The 19,809-nt window shown below is 43.3% G+C and overlaps 1 protein-coding gene across 1 annotated transcript in view; it reads left to right on the top strand.

Moving 5' to 3' along the window:
- Positions 1–19,809, top strand: part of DNAAF9 (dynein axonemal assembly factor 9) — a gene marked incomplete at both ends in the record, with an annotated part of 124,811 nt that overhangs the window by 7,333 nt on the left and 97,669 nt on the right. Inside the window, 2 exons of the mRNA XM_080716014.1 lie at positions 14,211–14,290; positions 16,098–16,217. Coding sequence (XP_080572140.1) covers positions 14,211–14,290; positions 16,098–16,217 — 200 coding nt within the window. The remainder of the gene's footprint in view (positions 1–14,210; positions 14,291–16,097; positions 16,218–19,809) is intronic.

Raw genomic sequence — 19,809 nt, forward strand, 5'->3', positions numbered from 1 at the left:
CTCACTAAGTTGCTAAGAGCCTCACTAAGTAGTTGAGGCTGGCTTTGAACCTGAGTGATCCTCCTGTCTCAGCCTCCCAAGTGCTGGGATTACAAGGGTGTGCCACCACCCCTGGCTTATTTTTTATTTTTATTTTTATTATTTTTATTATTTTTAATTTATTTTATTGGTGCACTGTATTCATACATCATAATGGGATAAAAATAATACTTTTGTAGACATACATGCACACATCACCCAGTTAGTCCCTACCCGATCCCCACCCCGTTCCCTCCCCATCCCTCCTTCCCATGCTTGGCTTAGTGGTTGACATCTAATATTATAGCAATTTATCCAATATTAACGTTGATAATCTCACATAACAGTTTCATTTGTCTGATACCAAGCTTTTGATGACTTAAGGATAACATTTTAATATTTCTTTTTGCTTTCTTACCAGAGAATATTTCTTTCTTTTTCTTTTTTAAGGTGAAACTATCATATATTTATTTATTTATTTTTCACAAAAAATCTATCCTAATATGGAATATGGACTCTAGATACCCAAAATGATCTCAAAAAAGAACAAAGCTAGAAGGTATATATTTTCTGATTTCAAACCATATAAAGCTACAATAATTGAAACAGTGTAGTACTGTTCTAAAGGCAGAGATATAAACCATTGGAGTTAAATAAAAGCCTAGAGATAAAATTCTTCCCTATATTGTCAAGTTATTTTTGACAAGGTTTCCACGAACATTTGGTGGAGGAAATAATTATCTTTTAACTAAATATTGTTGAAAAATAATAATTACATGAAAAAGAATAAAATCGGACCGACCCTTACCTAACACCATATACAAATATTGACTCAAAATATATAAAAGACCTAAAAATAAATCTTAAGACTGTAAACTTTTAGAAGAAAATCTGGGTCATAAAACCTCACAACATTGAAATTGGCAGTGATTTCTTGGATATGATTTCAATGGCACAGGCAACAAATGGGTAAACAAACTCCCTAAAAAATAAAAAAAAAATATTGTATATCCAAAGACAATGTAAACCGAGTTAAAAGTTACCGATAGAATGGGATAAAATATTTCCAATGCTATATCTGAAGGTATATTAGTATTCCAACTAGAAATCCTAAAAATTAGCAACAATAAAAGCATACAATACAATTTAGAGATAGGTAAAAGACTAACATAAATAATGAATCTCCACAGATAACCAATCTTAGTTGTCTGTTGGATGGAAAATCTTGTTTCTCTGGTTCTGGTGTGTGTTACCTATTTCTTCTTTGTAGTTAATCTCTTTGAGTATTTTCTCTAGTGCTGGTTTTGAAGACATAAATTCCTTCAGTTTCTGTTTGTCATGGAAGCTTCTTATTTCTCCATCTAATTTGATAGAAAGTTTTGCTGGGTAGGAAATTTTTGGCTGGAAGTTGTTTTCTTTCAGAGTTTGGAATATGTTACTCCAAGCCCTTCTGGCTCTCATGACTTGGTTTGGGAAGTCTGGAGTGATTCTAATTGGTTTGCCTCTGAATGTCACTTGGCCCTTTGTTTTTGTTGCCTTTAAGATTCTCTGCTTGGCTTCCACAGTGGTCATTTTGACAATCATGTGGCGTGGGGATCCTCTCCTCCGATCCTGTCTAAAGGGAGTTCTATAAGTTTCCTGAACCTGTGTATCGACCTCTTGCTCTATATTTTGAAAATTTTCTGCTATTATTTCTTTGAAGATATTACTTATCCCTTTGGTTTCACCTTCTTTTCCCTCTTCTATTCCAATTATTCTTAGGTTAGCTCTCTTAAAATGGGCCCATATTTCTTTAATGTCAGATTCCTGCTGTCGGATTTTTTTTTCTAAATTAGAAACTATGCGTTCACTTTTTGAATGATCTTCTTCTAAGATCAAGATTCTCTTCTCCATGTGGTCTAGTTGGTTGTTTGTACTTTGAATTGAGGCCTTTACTTCATTAATTGCATCCTTTATCTCTTTTTGACTATCTCTGAATTCTTTTTGAAACACTTCTATTATTTCTACAGTTATTTTCCTGATTTGATCTTCTAGAAATCTCTGAATTTCTGTTTTATCAGGTTCTGATGTTGTGGGGTTGTGGGCATTCATTGCTCCAGTGTTATTCCTCTTTCCCATGATTTAGGAAGTTTGTGTCTTCTCTGGGTTCTTCCCTTAGGTCACTATGACTTCACTTAAGGTGCTCTGGATCTCGAGTCTGTGGTATCTCGGTCCCCACTACTCCTTTACTGGGTTGTATGGCAGAGTCTCAGACCCAGGGAGTCAATCGAGGCTGCTTTAGACCATGGGGGGTGCCAAGTTGGGCATTCTCCTATGGTGTGATATCTCTGCCACCGCCAATCCCCCACTGGGTCAAGTCCCTGGGAGTCAGTACTGGGATTTCTCCTCCAGGGCCCGCAATTTGACTCACTGTTGTTGAATGCACTGATGGAGCTGTAGTGGACTCAGTGAATTCGCTGCTGCTGCCGCCGCCGGTGGCAAGATGGCGCCACTGCCACGCCCTCGGCCGTGAGGCTGGTGTATTTCTTCTCTGGTTTTGAGCTCTGCTCTGAGTCCCTGCAAGGTGTACTGAGCCCAGCCCCTGGGAGCTTTAGATGCTCCCTGAACTGAGAAATCTGCCGAATCCCGCCCGGCTGTTCCGCAGCGGCTCACCTCGGCTCGCTGTCCGCCGTTCCTCTCTGGAGCCTGGTGGGCTGTTGAGTGCGTTGGTCTAGAGCCAACCGGTGAGCTCGCCGCTGCCGCCAGCAGTAAGGCGCTGCTGCCGGACGTGAGGCCAGCGTATCTCCTCTGTGGTTCTGAGCTCTGTTAGGAGTTCCCTTCCTCTCTGGAGCCTGGTGCTGCAAAATAAGATGGCGCCCGCTGCTCCACGCTGCAGCTCCGGCTGCAGCACTGAGGTCTGGTTTCTGGTGTCTTGTTTTTCCAGCCCTCTTTTTCTCTGTCCCTTGTAATTACATTTTTTGTGTCTCTGTTGATGGTGTTTTCTGGCTATGAAAGGCGCTGATTTTGTGGTAATAGAGATTGGTTGTTAGCGGGGCTTGTAAGCCCCGCTTTCCTCTGTCACCATCTTCCCGGAAGTCCTTATTTTTTATTTTTAAACAGGTCTTACTAAGTTGCAGAGGGCCTCACTAAGTAGCTGAGGCTGGCCACGAACCTTCAATCCTCCTGTCTCAGCCTCCCAAGTACTGAGATTACAACTCTGCACCCCCACACCCAGCTGGCTGTGTGTGTGTGTATGTGTGTGTGTGTGTGTGTGTGTGTGTTTTACCAGGAATTGAACCTTGGAGCATCCCAGCCCTATTTTTTATTCTTTATTTTGAAACAGGGTCTCACTAAGTTGCAGAGGGCCTCACTAGGTAGCTGAGGCTGGCTGCAAACCTTCAAGCCTCCTGTCTCAGCCTCCCAAATACTAGGATTACAGAAGTGTACCATCACACTGGACCAAATGCTACTGTTCATGTTTGATGAGGTCCAAGAATACTCTTAGATTTGACGATGTGGAGGTTACTGGTGACTTGAGAAGAACAGTTTTGGTATAGTGGGTTCAAGAGAAAATGAGAGAAGAATCGAAGACAAGTGAGGATTTGTCACTCTTTCAAGGACTGTAGGGAGAGCAGAATGGGGGCTGTAGCGTGAACGTCAGGAGGTGTTCTTTGTGTTTTTAGGTAGGTAGACATCATAGCTTGTCTGTAAGTTCCTGAGAATGATGCAGTAGGGAGAGGAAAATTGATGGTTAGGTAGGGAGAAGGGATACTTGCAGGAGTGAAGCCCTTGCGTGGGTAAGAGGGAATAGGAACTTGTAAACAAATGTTGGCCTCAAGCTTGATGTGAGCAGTGTGTACAGTTCAGTGGGCAGAGTCTGTGGACCCACATGCCAGTGTGTTGGTAGCCCTGTGTTGGAAAAATGTCAAGTTCCCTTCTGATTGCTTCTGTGTTTCCAGGTAAACAAGAAGGAAGGTCTTCAGCCACAAGTGTAAAGTGGGGACAGTATTGGGAGTTTAAGGACAAAGGTGTTCAAGGCCAGCCTTAGCAAGTAGTGAGACTCTCATCAACCTAGTGAGACCCTGTTTCAAAATAAGGATAAAAAATAGGGCTAGGGTTGTAGCTTGAAGGTAGAATGCCTCTCAGTTCAATCCCCAATACTGCCAGGTGGGGGGGGGGGAGATAGAGAGGAAGAATAAGTTGAGTAAGGAAATACTTTAGGATTGACAAGAATGCCAAGTGGTCATTTGGCATTTGTGGTTAGAATTTTCTTTCTTTTGCAGCACCTGGGATTGAACCTGTGAGTGTTCTACCACTGAGCTACAGTTGCAGTCTTTTTAATGTTTTTATTTGAGAAGTGTGTAGCGCAGTTGTAGAGCACGTACCTAGAATGTGTGAGGCCCTGAGTTCAATCCTCAGCACTGGGGGAGAAAAATCCATGCCATGGCAAAGCATCAGGAGATTTTCGAGCACTATCTAATGTAAAGAACACCTACGAACCACATAGGTAGGACGAGGAAAATAGATTCCCACCAGAATTCTGAATCTAGCCAATCTCTCAGGTGTGAGAAAAAAATAAAGACATTTTATGCTTGCGGCATCTTAAAACCTGACATCCCGAGCACATCTCATGAAGAAGCTGCTGGAGGATGTGGTCTAGTGACCGTCTGATTAGGGTTCCTGTGCTGGGGCTTTTCTGTCCATGTACAAATGGGATTTCTTGTTTATCAGGGACTCGTGAGAAGGACCTTCTTTGTTACCTCTGAAGTTGCCAAAGGATGAGATCATTTTTGATTTCCATCTTTCATATTGCTCCCCCTGGTGCTTGCGTAGAGCAGGGTCCAGCACATAATCGATTCTCACCAAATAACTGAACGAGTGAGAGCGTCTGTGAAGCACTGCTCGCACCAGCTGTTTATTGAATGCATAGAACATAATTGCAAATGAAGATGCGGACTCTCTCCAACTTCATGGGCATCTGGAGAATGAGCAGTAGAGTTGTGGACGAGGTAGTTAGAAAGCGACTCGTGAGAGGGATGCTCTGCTGAGAACACTAAAGCCCCAGAGCTCAGTTCTCTCTGCAGGTGACATGTATTAGCCAGCTGTCAATAAATCCTTTTGGATTTACAGATGTACAGAAGTAGTAAATGTAGTGCAGATGATCTCTACCTTAAGAAAACCCCGAATGCAAAGCAAGACTGACTGTCTGAAAATGCAGCAGTGCAGCCTGTAATAGGCTTGCTTAGATGCTGCCCAAGGAGACTTGCTGTAGTTCCCGTAGAAGCAGAAGGCTATGCTTGTCTAAGCTTTTCTAGCTTTATTCCTGCCCCAGAGCTAGAGATGTAGCTACCTGCCTTTTCATATGTGCCTGGGATGATAGTAACTCTGGTTGTTGTTTAGTGAGCGTCATGGCATCAATGGTACACAGCATAGCCAGGCGGCAAGCATGCACCACCACGCTCGGCTGGAAATCGTTTTTAAAGATAATGTTCTTATTAAAAATATATAACTTGCAGGGCCTGGTGGTGCAGGCTTGTAGTCCAGCATTTGGAGGCTGAGACAGGAGGATCCAGGTTTGCGGTCAGCCTCAGCTACTTAGTGAGGCCCTCTGCAACTCAGTGAGACCCTATTTCAAAAATTAAGAATAAAAGATAGGGTAGGAGGTTTCTCTCAGAGGTAGAATGCCCCTGGGTTCCATCCCCATAATGCAACACACACACACACACACACACACACACACACACACACACACACCTACCTTACTTTACAGTAATTTACTTAGGCACTATACTGTGCCCAAAAGAATAACACCACACAAATTAGGATACAGGATCTATCAAAACAAATAAAAAACTGTATTCCATAGGAAAGCAAGAATATTTAGAATTTGAGATGGCATATCCTATATTTCTGTTATTCATCTAAACAAGGATTTCAAATTTTCTTATCCAATGAGTACACCTTTTAGAGTTTAAATTCCTTCTAAAAAGAATGTTAAAGCCAGGTATGGTGGCACATGCTTGTAATCCCAGTACTTGAGAGGGTGAGAAAGGAGGATTGCAGGTTCTTGGCCTGCCTCAGCTACTTAATGAGGGCCACCACAACTTAGTGAGACCCTGTTTTTATTTTTATTTTTATTTATTGCAGGTCTGAGGATAGAACCCAGGGGCATTTGACCTCCGAGCTACACCCCCTGCCCTATTATTTATTTATTTATTTATTTATTTATTTATTTATTTATTTATTTATTTATTTTTGCGGGTCTGGGGATGGAACCCAGGGGCATTTGACCTCCAAGCTACATCTCCTGCCCTATTTTTTTATTCTTTATTTTGAAACAGGGTCTCACTAAGTAGCTAAGGCTGTCCGCAAGCCGCGATCCTCCTGTCTCAGTCTCCCAAAAGCTGGGATTAAAAGCGTGCACCACCACGTCTGGCTATTCTTTATTTTGAAACTGGGTCTCACTGAGTTGCAGAGGGCCTCACTAAGTAGCTGAGGCTGTCTGTGAACCGCGATCTTCCGGTCTCAGCCTCTGGAATGCTGGGATTACAAGCGTGCGCTTGTAATGACCTTTCTATATGTCTCATTGGTCAGCTCTACAGGCCAAAGAATAGTACCAGGTGCTACTCAAAAATAAAACTGAACTACTACTAGTAAAAAAAGAAGGGAAGACTGGATACAGATTAAGCAATCAGTTGTTTTTACCAAGGGGAGGTGACTGTGGAATGAATTCTATTTCCTTGGGTTAGAAATGACTCTGGTGAGCTGCATGAAAATTCTGGGAGAAAATTAAAGTCCTCAAATAGTTGACTGATGCCAGCCCAGTCGTATATGTGTGTACGTCCCTTCAGTGTGAAACACTTTATAGTTAGTGGCCCCGGTAGCAGCAGCAGTAGCTTTACTTTTTCCAACAGAGGTTGTTGTTCTAGCAAAGATATCAGTAGGAGATAGTCTTTATTGCTGTATATCTTGCCTCTTCTCCAAATTTCTAGTTTTGCAAAGAGAAATAAATAACTACTGCTTTAATGTCAGAATTCTTTTTATTTTTCCAGTACTGGGTTTTGATCCCAGAGCTTTGCAGTTAGCACTTTACCACTGAGGCACATCTCCAACATACATAGAAAAGTTCAAAGAATCGCTCAGTGACCATTCATGTATACCCGTACCCAGAGTCCATACTTACTGTATTTGTTATATTCACCTTATCACGTATCCATCCTTATCTTCATTCTGTTTTTTAATGCTTTTCAAAATAAGTAGTAGAAATCAGGATACTTCAACCCTAAACATCCCACAGGATTGATTTTTGTATTAAGAATAATGTTTTATTTTGCAGATAACAAAAACTGGCTGGAGATACATACAGCTCAGTGGTAGAGCGTATGCCTGTGTGCGAGGCCCTGGGTTTGATCCCCAGCATCACAAAAGAAAATAAGAAAAAATGACACCAGCAAATGACAAAAACTCATCTCAAAGGATTTAAGTTAAAAAAAAAAAAAAGGAATGCTTTGGTTTTTCTGGGCCTGGAGGCCAGTGGGGAGACATGTTGGCAGAGCTGCACTCCAGGAACCTAGGCCTCAGCCAGGGGAGCCAAGGCTGCTCAGGACGGCTTGCTTCCGTCCTGTCTCGTTCCCACTGCTCATGACCTGGCTGCATCTTTTCCCCTAGGAAGATGCCTTCCCTACATAGGGAAGGTGGCGATCATGTCCACAAACCATTCTCCTCATGCTATGACCCTAGAGGCCATTTCTCATCTAGTCCTAAAACAGAAGTCTGTGGAAAGGACTCGAGCTACCTGGCCTGCCCTGGGTGAGTGGTGATGGGAGCTGTGGCCAGTGTGGAGCTCAGTACGCCCAGTCCAGTGTGATTACAACGTAAATCCTCAACAGATGTTTGTGAAATTTGACAAGCTGATTTTATACTTCTTTTTTTATTTATATATTTTTTTGCGGTACTGGGGATGGAACCTAGAGGCATTCTGCCTCTGAGAGGCCCTTCAGCCCTCCTTTTTATTCTTTATTTTGAAACAGAATCTCACTGAGTGACAAAGGGCTTCACTAAAGCAGCAGAGGCCATCCGTGAACTGCAGCCCAGCCTCCCAAATGCTGGATTACATGCGTGCACCACCACGCTCGGCTTTTATACTTCTTGAAGAGAAACTTCAGTAAAAGCCGTGTGTGTGTGTGTGTGTGTGTGTGTGTGTGTGTGTGTGTGTGTGTGTTGCTGAGGACTGAACCCATTGGCTTTCTATCTCCGAGCTTTTTATCTGGAGGCAGGGTCTCATTAAGTTGCTAAGGCTGGCTTTGAACCTGCAATCCTCCTGTCTCAGCCTCATGAAATCATGAAGATCTTTGAAGTAATAATAGAAGGACTTGTCCTATCAACTATAAAAAAAAATCCATATACTAGAAAGTTCAAGTGCTGATATACCATACAAGGTTTTTGTTTTTTGTTTTTGTTTTTGTTTTTTGGTGGTACTGGGGATGAACCCAGTGGTCTTCTACCTCTGGGCTACACTCCCAGACCTATTTTATATTTTATTTGGAAACAGGGTCTTGCTAAGTTGCTGAGAGCCTCACTAAGTAGCTGAGGCTGGCTTTGAACCTGTGCAATCCTCCTTTCTCAGCCTCCCAAGTGCAGGGATTACAAGCTTGCACCACCATGCCCAGCTAGCTGATTATTTTTTAAAGAGTAATATTGTTGCAAGAATAGGTAACTGGATCAAATAGTGACCCAAATATTAGATCAGACTGTACAGGCAACAGCACATGCTCCAAGTGGGACTCCACCAGAAGATTAAAGGAAGCCAGGCATGGTGACACACGCTTGTAACCTGAGTGCTTGCTGAAGTGTGGTGTATGTTTGATCGTTTTGATTAAAAAAAAAAAAAGACTGGTTGGATATGCACAACACACTCTCATAGTGGTGACCTCTGGGATAAGGATTAATGACGACTTTAGTTTTTTCATATAATATTCCATTTATCCTCAAAAAAGGATAATTGATCACATATATGACTACAGAAAGGAGTAATATAACTAACAGCAAATGTGCCAAGATGTTAACTGTCATCGGTTGTTTGTGCTGGAATTTAAGTGACTATGGTGTTCTTTGTATGTACCAGGGGTTAAAATTTTTCTTTAGTTAAAAGGTAAATAATTTAGTAAGTGACATATTTCATGGTTCACTAACAAATAATGGGCTATGATCTGTTTTAAAAATTAAATTTGGGAAGCAAGAAAATGTATAAAGGGGAAAAAAAGTTTAGTTCTACGCATTTGATAAGAAAACAAGAAACACTAATGAGGCTGCTCCGCTCCGGGAGGGAGGGAGGTCTGTCTACATTTTATGTGCTCCCACTTGTCTGGCTAAGATACATGGAAAAAGGACTGTTTGGGGCTTTGTCTGGGCTTTCTGCAGGGGCTGGGGAGCCGCTTGTTTCTTGGTCACATGATGTGTTCATGTTTCTGTCACTGGCTGTTTGCAAGTTTGAAAACCAGAGATCTCTTGGTAACCTTGGCAGTCAGTGTACTGCCTGGATGTTTGGGAAGTGGCCAGAGGACCAGTTCCATTTAATATTTCTAGTGCAGAGAATGATTGCAAAGTCAGTCTTCTGTTAAACATAAAAAACTGGAGAGGGCAGGTAATCATCATTTCCCAAGGAAAAGCATTTTTTAAAATTCTTCTGGTTGTCTTACTATTTTTGTCCTGCTGCTTCTAAAGCTTTAGTTGTTCCACATGATCCCTTCCTCCCAAATATTATAATAATTATTCACGCAATGAATATTTTATTATGTGAAAATATTTAAACCTACAGAAAATGCCAGGTATGGTGGCACATGCCTGTAATCCTAGTACCTGGGAGGCTGAAACAGGAGGATTGGGATTGCAGGTTTGAGGCCAGCCTCAGCAACTTAGTGAGGCCATGGTAGGAAGTATAAAAAGGACTGGGGTATATCTCAGAGGTAGAATGCCCCTATGTTTAATCCTCAGTACCTAATAAATACGTGAAATAAAAAATAAAGGGCAGAGGATGTCGCTGTGGTGGAGCACTTGCCTAGCTTAAGCCAGGCCCTGGGTTCCATCCCCAGCACAACCTCAGTAAGTAAGTAAATAAGCCGGGTGTGGTGGCTCACCCCGAAATCCCAGCATTTGGGAGGCCGAGACAGGATGATCGCAGTTCATGGACAGCCTCAGCTACTTAGTGAGGTCCCTTACAACTGAGTAAGATCCTGTTTCAAAATAAAGAATAAAAAAATAGGGCTGGGGGTGTAGCTCAGTGGTAGAATGCCCCTGGGTTCCAGCCAAAGTACCGTGAAAAAATAAGATAAGCCGGGCATGGTGGCACACATTTGTAATCCCAGCATTTGAGAGGCTGAGACAGGAGGATTGTGGTTCGTGGACAGCCTCAGCAACTTAGTGAGGCCCTCCTCAACTTAGTGAGACTCTGTTTCAAAATAAGAATAAAAAATAGGGCTGAGGGTATAGCTTGGAGGTCAAATGTCCCTGGGTTCCATCTCCAGACCTGCAAAATAAATAAACAAACAAATAAATAAATAAAATAAGTAGGTAAATAGGCTGGGATGCAGCTCAGTGGTAGAACGCCCTGGGTTCAATCTCTAGTACCTCTAAAAAATAAAAAACTCATTTGACCACATATGAGGATTTATTTGGGGGTTCTCTCTTCTGTTTCATTAGTTTATATACTTTATTCCAGGAAATACACCTGTTTTGTGTTATTATTAAAGCTTTATAGTAAGTTTAAAATCATAAAGTGTGAAACCTCTTTTTCAAGATTATGTTGACTGGAGTCCCTTATATGAATTTTAGAGGGGATTTTTCTATTTCTGCAAGAAAAAAAAAACCACAATTGAGGTTTGCTAGAGAATGCACTGAATCTATCGATTGCTTTCAGTATTTTTTGGTATGTATGTGGTAATGGGGATTGAACTCAGTGACATTCTACCTCCAAGCTGAACCCCCAGCCCTATTTTTTATCCTTTATTTTGAAACAGAGTCTTACTAAGTTGTGGAGGGCCTCACTAGGTAGCTGAAGCTGTCTTCGAATCTGTGATCCTCTTGTCTCAGCCTCCCAAGTTCTGGGATTACAGGTGTGTCTCACCACACCTGACTTGTTTTTTGTTTTGAAACAGGTTCTTGCTAGGTTGCTGAGAGTCTTATGGCATTACTGAGACTGTCCTCGAACCTGTGAGCCTCCTGTCTCAGCCTCCCAAGTAGCTTTCAATACTTTTGACAGCTTAGCAATTTTCTTTTTCTCCCCCCCCCCTTTTTTGCAGTACTGGAGATGGAACCCAGAGGCATTCTACCTCCAAGCTACACCCCCAGCCCTATTTTTTATTCTTTTCTTTAAAACAGGGTCTCACTAAGTTGCAAAGGGCCGCACTAAATAGCTAAGGCTGGCTGCAAACCGCTATCCTCCTGTCTCCACCTCCCAAATGCTGGAATTACAGGCATGCGCCATCACACCAGACTTAGCAATATTAAGTCTTTCAATCCACGATCACAGGTTGTCGTTCAACTTATTGGTGTCTTTTGTCATTTCTTTTAGAAGTAAATGAGTGGAGTAGTTTCTCTAAATCCTCACCAGCATTTGGTATTGTCACTCTTTTTTTTTTTTTTTTAACAGTATGAGGGCTGGAACCCAGGGGCATTCTCCCTCTGAGATATACCCCAAGCCCTATTTTTTATTTTTTATTTTGAAACAGGGTCTCACTAAGTTGTGGAGGGTTCACTAATAGCCGAGACTGGTCATGAGCCTGCAATCCTCTTGTCTCAGCTCCCAAGTAATAGGATTGCAAGCGTGCGTCACTATGTCTGACTTGTCACTATTTTTCATTTCAGCTGTTCTAATAAATGTGGTATTGGGGATCGAACCCAGGGACAGTCTACCTCTAATCGATACCCCAGCCCTTTGTATTATTATTTTTTGAAACAGGGTCTTGCTAGATTGATTAGAGTCTCACTACTTGCTAAGGCTGTTCTTGAACCTATGATCTTCCTGTCTCAGCCTCCAAGTACTAGGATTTTAGGCGTGTGCCACAACTCCTGGCTAGCTCTTTAATTTCTTTCAACAGTGTTCTATAGTTCTTAGAGTGAAAGTTCAATACATGTTTTATTACATTTATATCTAAGTATTTAATTTTTTGAGAGGATATACATGGTATTGTACTTTAATTTTTGATTTCCATGTATTTATTGCTTTTGTTTTTCAATGCTGGGCATCAAACCCAAGGCCTTGTATGTGCTAAGCAAGTGCGTTACCACTGAGCTACATTCCCAATCTTCACTGGGTTTTGTTTTGTTTATTTTTGTTTTTGAGGCAGAATAAGGAGGATTACAGTTGGGACAACTCAGTGCAGAAATCCTTGTTTGAAAATCATCACAACTATTGTGTGGTGCAGGCCTGTAATTCCAGCTACTTAGAAGGCTGAGTCAGGAGGATCGCAAGTTCTGAGACTAGCGTGGGCAGCTTTGACCTGATACAGTCAGCTTTTCCTTTTTCATGACCAAAGTACACAACTTAAAGAAGGGAAGGTTTGTTCGAGCTCACAGTTTCAGAGGTTCAGTCCACAGTTGGCCAGCTCCAAGACACACTGCAGTGGCAGGGAGTGTGGCAGAGAAAAGAAAAGCCATTTAAGTCATGGCAGCCAGAAGCAGAGGAAGTGAGAGGAGCTGACTAGGGACAAATGGACTCCCCAAGACCACACCGCCAGCAGCCCAGCTCCCCACCTTCCTGCACTGGGGACTGTGCTTTCAACACATGGGCTTTTGGTAGAATATTCTTTTCTTTTTCCTTCTTTCTTTCTTTCTTTCTTTCTTTCTTTCTTTCTTTTTTTCTTTCTTTCTGCAGTACTGGGGATGGAACCAAGGGACATTCTACCTCCAAGCTACACCCAGCTCTATTTTTTATTCTTTATTTTGAAACAGGGTCTCACTAAATTGCAGAGGGCCTCACTAAGTAGCTGAGGCTGGCCACAAATCTAGATCCTCCTGTCTCAGCCTCTCAGGTACTGAGATTACAAGTGTGTACCACCACACCCAGCTTGGGATATTCTAAACTGAAACCATTACAGACCTTTTCTCAGTTTTAGAGCAATTGTGTGAGGCACTAGGTTCCATCCTTCAATCCTCAAAAAAAGAAGCTGGACTTATTGGCACATGCCTATAATCCCAGTACATGGGAATCTGAGACAGGAAGATTGCAGGTTCAAGACCAGCCTCACCAACTTAGTGAGACTCTAAGCAACATAGTGAGGCCCTGTTTCAAAACAACAACAAAAAAGGGCTGTGGAGGCAGCACGCCTCTGGGTTCAGTCCTCAGTCTCTGTCTCTGTCTGTCTCTGTCTGTCTCTGTCTGTCTCTGTCTCTGTCTCTCTCTCTCTCTCTCACACACACACACACACACACACACACACACACACACACACACACACACACACACTTGCTTGAAAATCCATTAAAAAAATGAGAAGTCACCAGGCGTGGTGGCGCGCACTTGTAATCCCAGTATTTGGGAAGCTGAGACAGGAGGATCACAGGTTTGCAGCCAGCCTCAGCTACTTAGGCCCTCCGCAACTTAGTGAACCCCTGTTGCAAAATAAAGAATACAAAATAAGGCTGGGAGTGTAGCTCAGAGGTAGAATGTCTCTGGGTTCAATCCAAAAGAGAGAGACAGAGAGACAGATGCCTTGGGAGTTCTTAGACTGCTGCTAGTTCCATTCTTCTCCAGGACTGGTCAGGAGAGGGCTCTGGCTGCATCCCGGGTTGACCAACAGGGCCACTGGCTATCTGGTTTGTAATTAGTAGTTCAGACTTAGTCTTCAGATAAATTGTATACAACTGTAATCCCAGTATTTGGGAGGTGGAGACCAAAAGATTGCAGGTTTAGGGCCAGCCTCAGCAACTTAGTGAGGCTCTCGGCAACTTAGTGAGACCTTTTCTTCCCAAATAAAAAAGAAAATAGGGCTGGGGGTATAGCCCAGAGGTAGAATGCTCCTGGTTTCCATTCCCAGTACCACACACACACACACAAAAAAAGAAGACAGACCAGAAGGGAGCCTTCCCGATTTATTTAATGCTTCTGATACTAGAATCAGGCAGGGATCAGTTTCCATTCTGGAAGGCCATTCCTCTCCCTCGTGCCGCCTCATGCTCTGCAGGCACTCAGGGAACTGCTCTGTTTCCTGTTGCAGCTGCAGCCGACTCCGCAAGGTTCAAAGCATCCTGACCCAGAGCAGCAAGTCTCAGCCTGATGGGATCCTCTGCATCCTAGGTCAGTACTTTAACAAGGTAGGACTCAGGGCGGGGCAACCTGGGTCCTTGTTCAAAGGAAGATATGAATAATAGTATCATTGTATGGTTAACTTGCTATCCTCCTCCCTGGAAATCTGTTCCTGTTAATGGGGTTGGTACAAGAGAGAACAGTGAGGGAAGGCACCTTCGCCATTCTTGGCGCTCCTTCTGCCCAGAGCCTTTCTTCTTAACCTCACATAGGTCGTGGCTGCCTCCTTGTGCTCAGAGCCGTAGCTGAGACTCCACAGACACCCACAACCACCTGGCACTGAGAGGTAGTAGTGAAGACACTGACACCTAATTTCCTTTTTCTTTTCTCTGAACAGACCTCATAAACCTCATGAGCCATTGCAGGCACACGCAGCTCTGCCCCCGCATCCAGCAGGGTGCTGGGCCTTGCTCCTGCTGCTTGTGGAATGATGAGTGTTGATGCTTCCATTTACTTGTCCTCTTCCTCTTCTGCATGTTTTTGGGTTCTTTTTCTTCCTTGCTCCCATCTTTCCTCCCTCCCTCTGCCCTCTCCCTCCCTTCCTCCTTCCTTTTTTTTTTTTTTTTTTTTTTCAGTACTAGGGGGTAGAACCCAGGGGCATTCTACCTTCAAGCTACACCCCCAGTCCTATTTTTTTTCTTTGTTTTAAAACAGGGTCTCAGCCGGGCGTGGTGGCACATGCTTGTAATCCCAGCTCTTGGGAGGCAGAGACAGGAGGATCGCGCAGGTTTGAAGCCAGCCGCGCTGGCTTTAAGAGTCCCTGTTTCCAAATAAAAATATAAAATAGGTCTGGGAGTGTAGCCCGGAGGTAGAAGGGCTTCCAGGAACCCCAGTACCACCAAAAACAAAACAAAAAAAAACCAGGGTCTCACTGAGTTGTGGAGAGCTTCACTAGTAGCTGAGGCTGGCTGCAAACCTGTGATCCTCCTGTCTGAGCCTCCCAAATGCTGGGATTACAAGTATGCGCCACCATGCTCGGCTTCCCTTTCTCCTTCCTTCCTTTCTTTCTTTCTGACTTTTTTTTTTTTTTTAACAAGGTCTCACTAAGCTGCTGAGAGGCTTGCTAAGTTGGGTTTTGAAACTGCAATCCTTCTGTCTCAGCCTCCCAAGTACTGGGGTTGCAGGTGTGTGCTATACCTGGCTTGGATTCTTTTCAAACCACTTTAATTGGCCTTTATTTGATCTCACATGTTTCTATAAAGATCTATTTAAGAAGTATTTTTCAGACTTCCACTCTTAGGTCAAATAAAGGTCTTCCAAAGTCTCAAGTGGTAGCACACACTTGTAATCTGAGCACTTGGGAGGCTGAGAGAGGAGGATTGCAGGTTCATAGCCAGCCTCAGCAACTTAGCAAGATCTTGTTTAAAAATAAACAATTAAAAAATAGGGCTGGGAGGGGGGTAGTTCAGGGGCAGATTGCCCCTGGGTTCAATCCCTAGCACCTCCCCCCCACACACACACACACTATAAAGGTATTCCACAGTCTTTAATCACCTATAGAGGAACTTAGAGCCTATTATCTGGTACCTTTTATCCTCAAGAATTGCTTTTCAGGAATTAACAGCTTCAGTAATCTGTACTGTTTTGATTGCCTCAGCTGTATAGATGTTGGGATCCAAATAAAGGCACCTGAAGCCGAGACCGATTTCTTTCACAGAGAGTTGTTTAGTTTCTGGCACGAAACTGATCTGATGCTGCTGCCTTGACCCTCAGGGTTTATTGATCAGAAGCAAGTGATAAGGGTTCATTTGCATCCAGTAGTGCAGTACATAAGATCAGAATTTTCTATGCTTTGCAGGAATTGATAGCAGATACAATGAAGGCTGCAGAGAGCTGGCAAATTATCTTCTCTTTGGTTTATACAACCAGAATATCAGTGATTTTGAGAAAACAGGATTTTCTGAAGAAGTTCTAGATGGTAAGTTCTATACTGGTAAATTCTTTTTTTGTGTGTGCATGTAATACAGGAGATTGAACCCAGGGGCACTCTACCTCTGAGCTACACCCCCAGCCCTATATTTTATTCATTATTTTGAAACAGGTCTCACTAAGTTGCAGAGGGCCTCACTAAGTAGCTGTGGCTGGCTGCGAACCTGCACTCCTCCTAGCTCAGCCTCCCAAGTACTGGGATTACAAGTGTGGGCCACCACATTGGCTACATATTGGTAAATTCTGTGCGAGAAATGGAGTGGGCAGTTTATGTCTTTGGATTGTTATTTCATGGACTTTTATGGAAAAATTCAGTCAAATTTAAAATACAGTCCCAGTAAATTTTTTTTCTTTAAAGACAGGTCTTACTAAATTACTCAGGCTGGCCTCAAACTCCCAGGTTCTTCCAGCTCAGCCATTCCAGTAGCTGGGATTATAAACATGTACCATTATGTGTTGCAAGCTTTCGCCTTTTTTTCTTTTTTTTTTTTTTTCTTTGTGGGTCTGGGGATGGAACCCAGGGGCATTCGACCTCAGAGCTACACTTATTTTTTAGTTTGAAGCAGGGTCTCACTAAGTTGCAGAGGGCCTCACTAAGTAGCTGAGGCTGTCCGCGAGCCACAATCCTCTGGTCTCAGCCTCCTGAATGTTGGTATTATAAGCGTGTACCACCATGGCCAGCTTTGTTTGCCTTTTAATAGTGAAAGATAACATTCTTCCATAACATTTCTTCCTTATTGATAAATAATATGCTCCTAGCCGGGCGTGGTGGTGCACACTTGTAATCCCAGCATTTGGGATTACAGGAGGACCGTGGTTCATAGACAGCCTCAGCTACTTATTAAGGCCCTTGCAACTCAGTGAGACCCTGTTTCAAAATAAACAATCCAAAATTGGGCTGGGGGTGTAGCTTGGAGGTAGAATGCCCCTTGGTTCCATCCCCAGTATTGCACACACACAAAAAACATGCTCCTGTTGGTTACCCGTTGGATAAAAGACTAGCAACAAATTCTTTTCAGAAAATATTTACTGGGTAAATGAGCTGTGAGGAAGAAAGCATCAGTGTTTGGCTTTCTCTCTTCTTGGCAAGGTCTAGCCTCCTTCACAACTGCTCACTGCCTCTCCACACTGAAGGTTCAGATGATGTGCTGGGGAGTGAGAGCCCTTTTAGTTTGAAGCAAGGAGGAGCCTGCCACCACTCCTACAAGGAAGACTTCATGTGGGTCTTCAGCTGAGGCGCAGAGCTCCCTGTCCGCGTGTCTTTGGGCATGCGTTTCTCTGTGACTTTAATTCATGGCGAGGCCATGACTACAGTGCAGGCTCTCTGCTCACATTCTCCTGGCCTTGGCTCTGAGAGTCAGCCTGTGTTGATGCTGCTTAGGGCTGCTGCCAGGAGCTATCTCTGCTATCACATACTTAGTGGCATCATGACTTGTCTGCCAGCTGGGTCAAGAGACACAGGAACAAATAAACCTGGACAAGAGACAGACAGCTCTTGTGGGCCAGCTGGGAGGGCATGAAAGCAAACTCTAATGTGAAAAATGACCTTGTGTGAGTGTAGTGATTCCCAGCAGGGCGAAGCTTTTCCCTGGGGACATTTAGTAATGTCTGAAGACATTTTTGGTTGTCACAGCTGGGCAGGGGATGCTCCTGGTCGTCACAGCTGGGCAGGGGATGCTCCTGGTTGCACAGCCAGGCAGGGGATGCTCCTGGCATCCTGTTGGTAGAGGCCAGGGATGTTGCTAAATATCCCACAATGCACAGGACAACTTCCAATAACAAAGAATTATCTAATCTAAATTGTTAGGAGTGCCAAAGTTGAGAAGCCCTGATCTAGTATATGAAGATTCTTCTGTGTGTGTGTGTGTGTGTGTGTGTGTGTGTGTGTGTGTGTGTGTGTGTGTTTGGTGATACTGGGAATGGAACCCAAGGGCCTTCTACCTCCAGGCTATAATCCCAGGCCTATTTTATATTTTATTTGGAAACAGGGTCTCTTAAGCCAGCTGAGGCTGGCTTCGAACCTGCACGATCCTCCTGTCTCAGCCTCCCAAGCGCGGGGATTACAAGCATTCGCCACCACACCCGGCTCTTCTGTGGGTTTTAAAGCCCTTAGTAGTGTTTATCCTTATAGATTAAAGCTCTCCTTTTTGTTCAGAAGGACAAAAAAATCTGAGAGAAATTAACTCTTTTTAAATAAAATTTGGCTTCAGATTATGATTTAAATTTCTTCCTTATACCATATAGCACCTCTGTTGATTTGGATAGAATTAAATCTTGGCAGCTTGTAGCAGCCACACATTTTACTGCAGCCAAAGTTACTGAGGCCATTATTCTACTGAAATTAAGAAAATACTTTGTTTGTTTGTTTGTTTGTTTGTTTTTGCAGTACCAGAGATGAACTCAAGGGCATTCTAACTCTGAGCTACGCTACAAGTTACACCCCCATCCCTTATTTTCTTATTCTTTTTTTGAAACAGGGTCTCACTAAGTTGTGGAGGGCCTCACTAAGTAGCTGAAGCTGACCGCCAAATTGCGATTCTCCTGTGTCAACCTCCCAAATTCTGGGATTACATGTGTGTGCCACCACATCCGTCAAGAAAATACTTTAATTAAATTCTCAAAGATGGGGCCGGGCGTGGTGGCATACACTTGTAATCCCTGTACTTGGGAGGCTGAGACAGGAGGATCACACAGGTTCGAAGCCAGCTTCAGCTACTTAGTGAGGCTCTCAGCAACTTAGTGAGACCCTGTTCCCAAATAAAACATAAAATAGGTCTGGGAGCATAGCCCGGAGGTAGAAAGCCTCTGGGTTCCACCCCAGTACCACAAAAAATAAATAAATAAATAAATAAAATTAATTAATTAATTAATTCTCAAAGATGGACTTTTTTGCCGGGCATGGTGGTGCATGCTTGTAATCCCCGCGCTTGGGAGGCTGAGACAGGAGGATCATCGTTCAAAGCCAGCCTCAGCTACTGAGTGAGGCTCTCAGCAACTTAGTGAAACCCTGTTTCCAAATAAAATATAAAATAGATCTGGGAGCATAGCCAGGAGGTAGCAAGCCTCTGGGTTCCAGCCCCAGTACTACCAAAAAAAAAAAGTTGGACTTTTTTGCTTGTTTTTGTCTTTATCCTGTCACTTGGAAAATTGGGTACTTAGCAGATGAGTGGGGGGTTTTGTGTGTGTGTGTGTGGTACTGGGGATTGAACTCAGGGGCATTCTACCTCTAAGCAACACCCTCGGCCCTAATTTCTATTCTTTATTTTGAAACAGGGTCTCACTGAGTTGCAAAGGGCCTCACTAAGTAGCTGAGGCTGGCTGGGAACCCAGATCCTCCTGTCTCAGCCTCCCGAATCCTGGGATTACAAGTGTGCACCACCATGCTCAGCTTAAACTTGTGTTTTTAGTGATGACATCAGAGTCTGTTGAGATCCCAAGAATGCTTAATTAGATTTAGTGTAGTCGCTCTTGTATTATTTTTATTGTATGCTAGTTCTTTGAGGTATGTTACACCTTAGAGTGTAACGCATACACAGGAAGGCCTCAGTCTCTAAGTGCCATCCAACTGTCCTCAGCTGGTA

The sequence above is a fragment of the Muscardinus avellanarius genome (assembly GCF_963383645.1).
Source record: "Muscardinus avellanarius genome assembly, chromosome: 19".
Lineage (NCBI taxonomy): Eukaryota > Metazoa > Chordata > Mammalia > Rodentia > Gliridae > Muscardinus > Muscardinus avellanarius.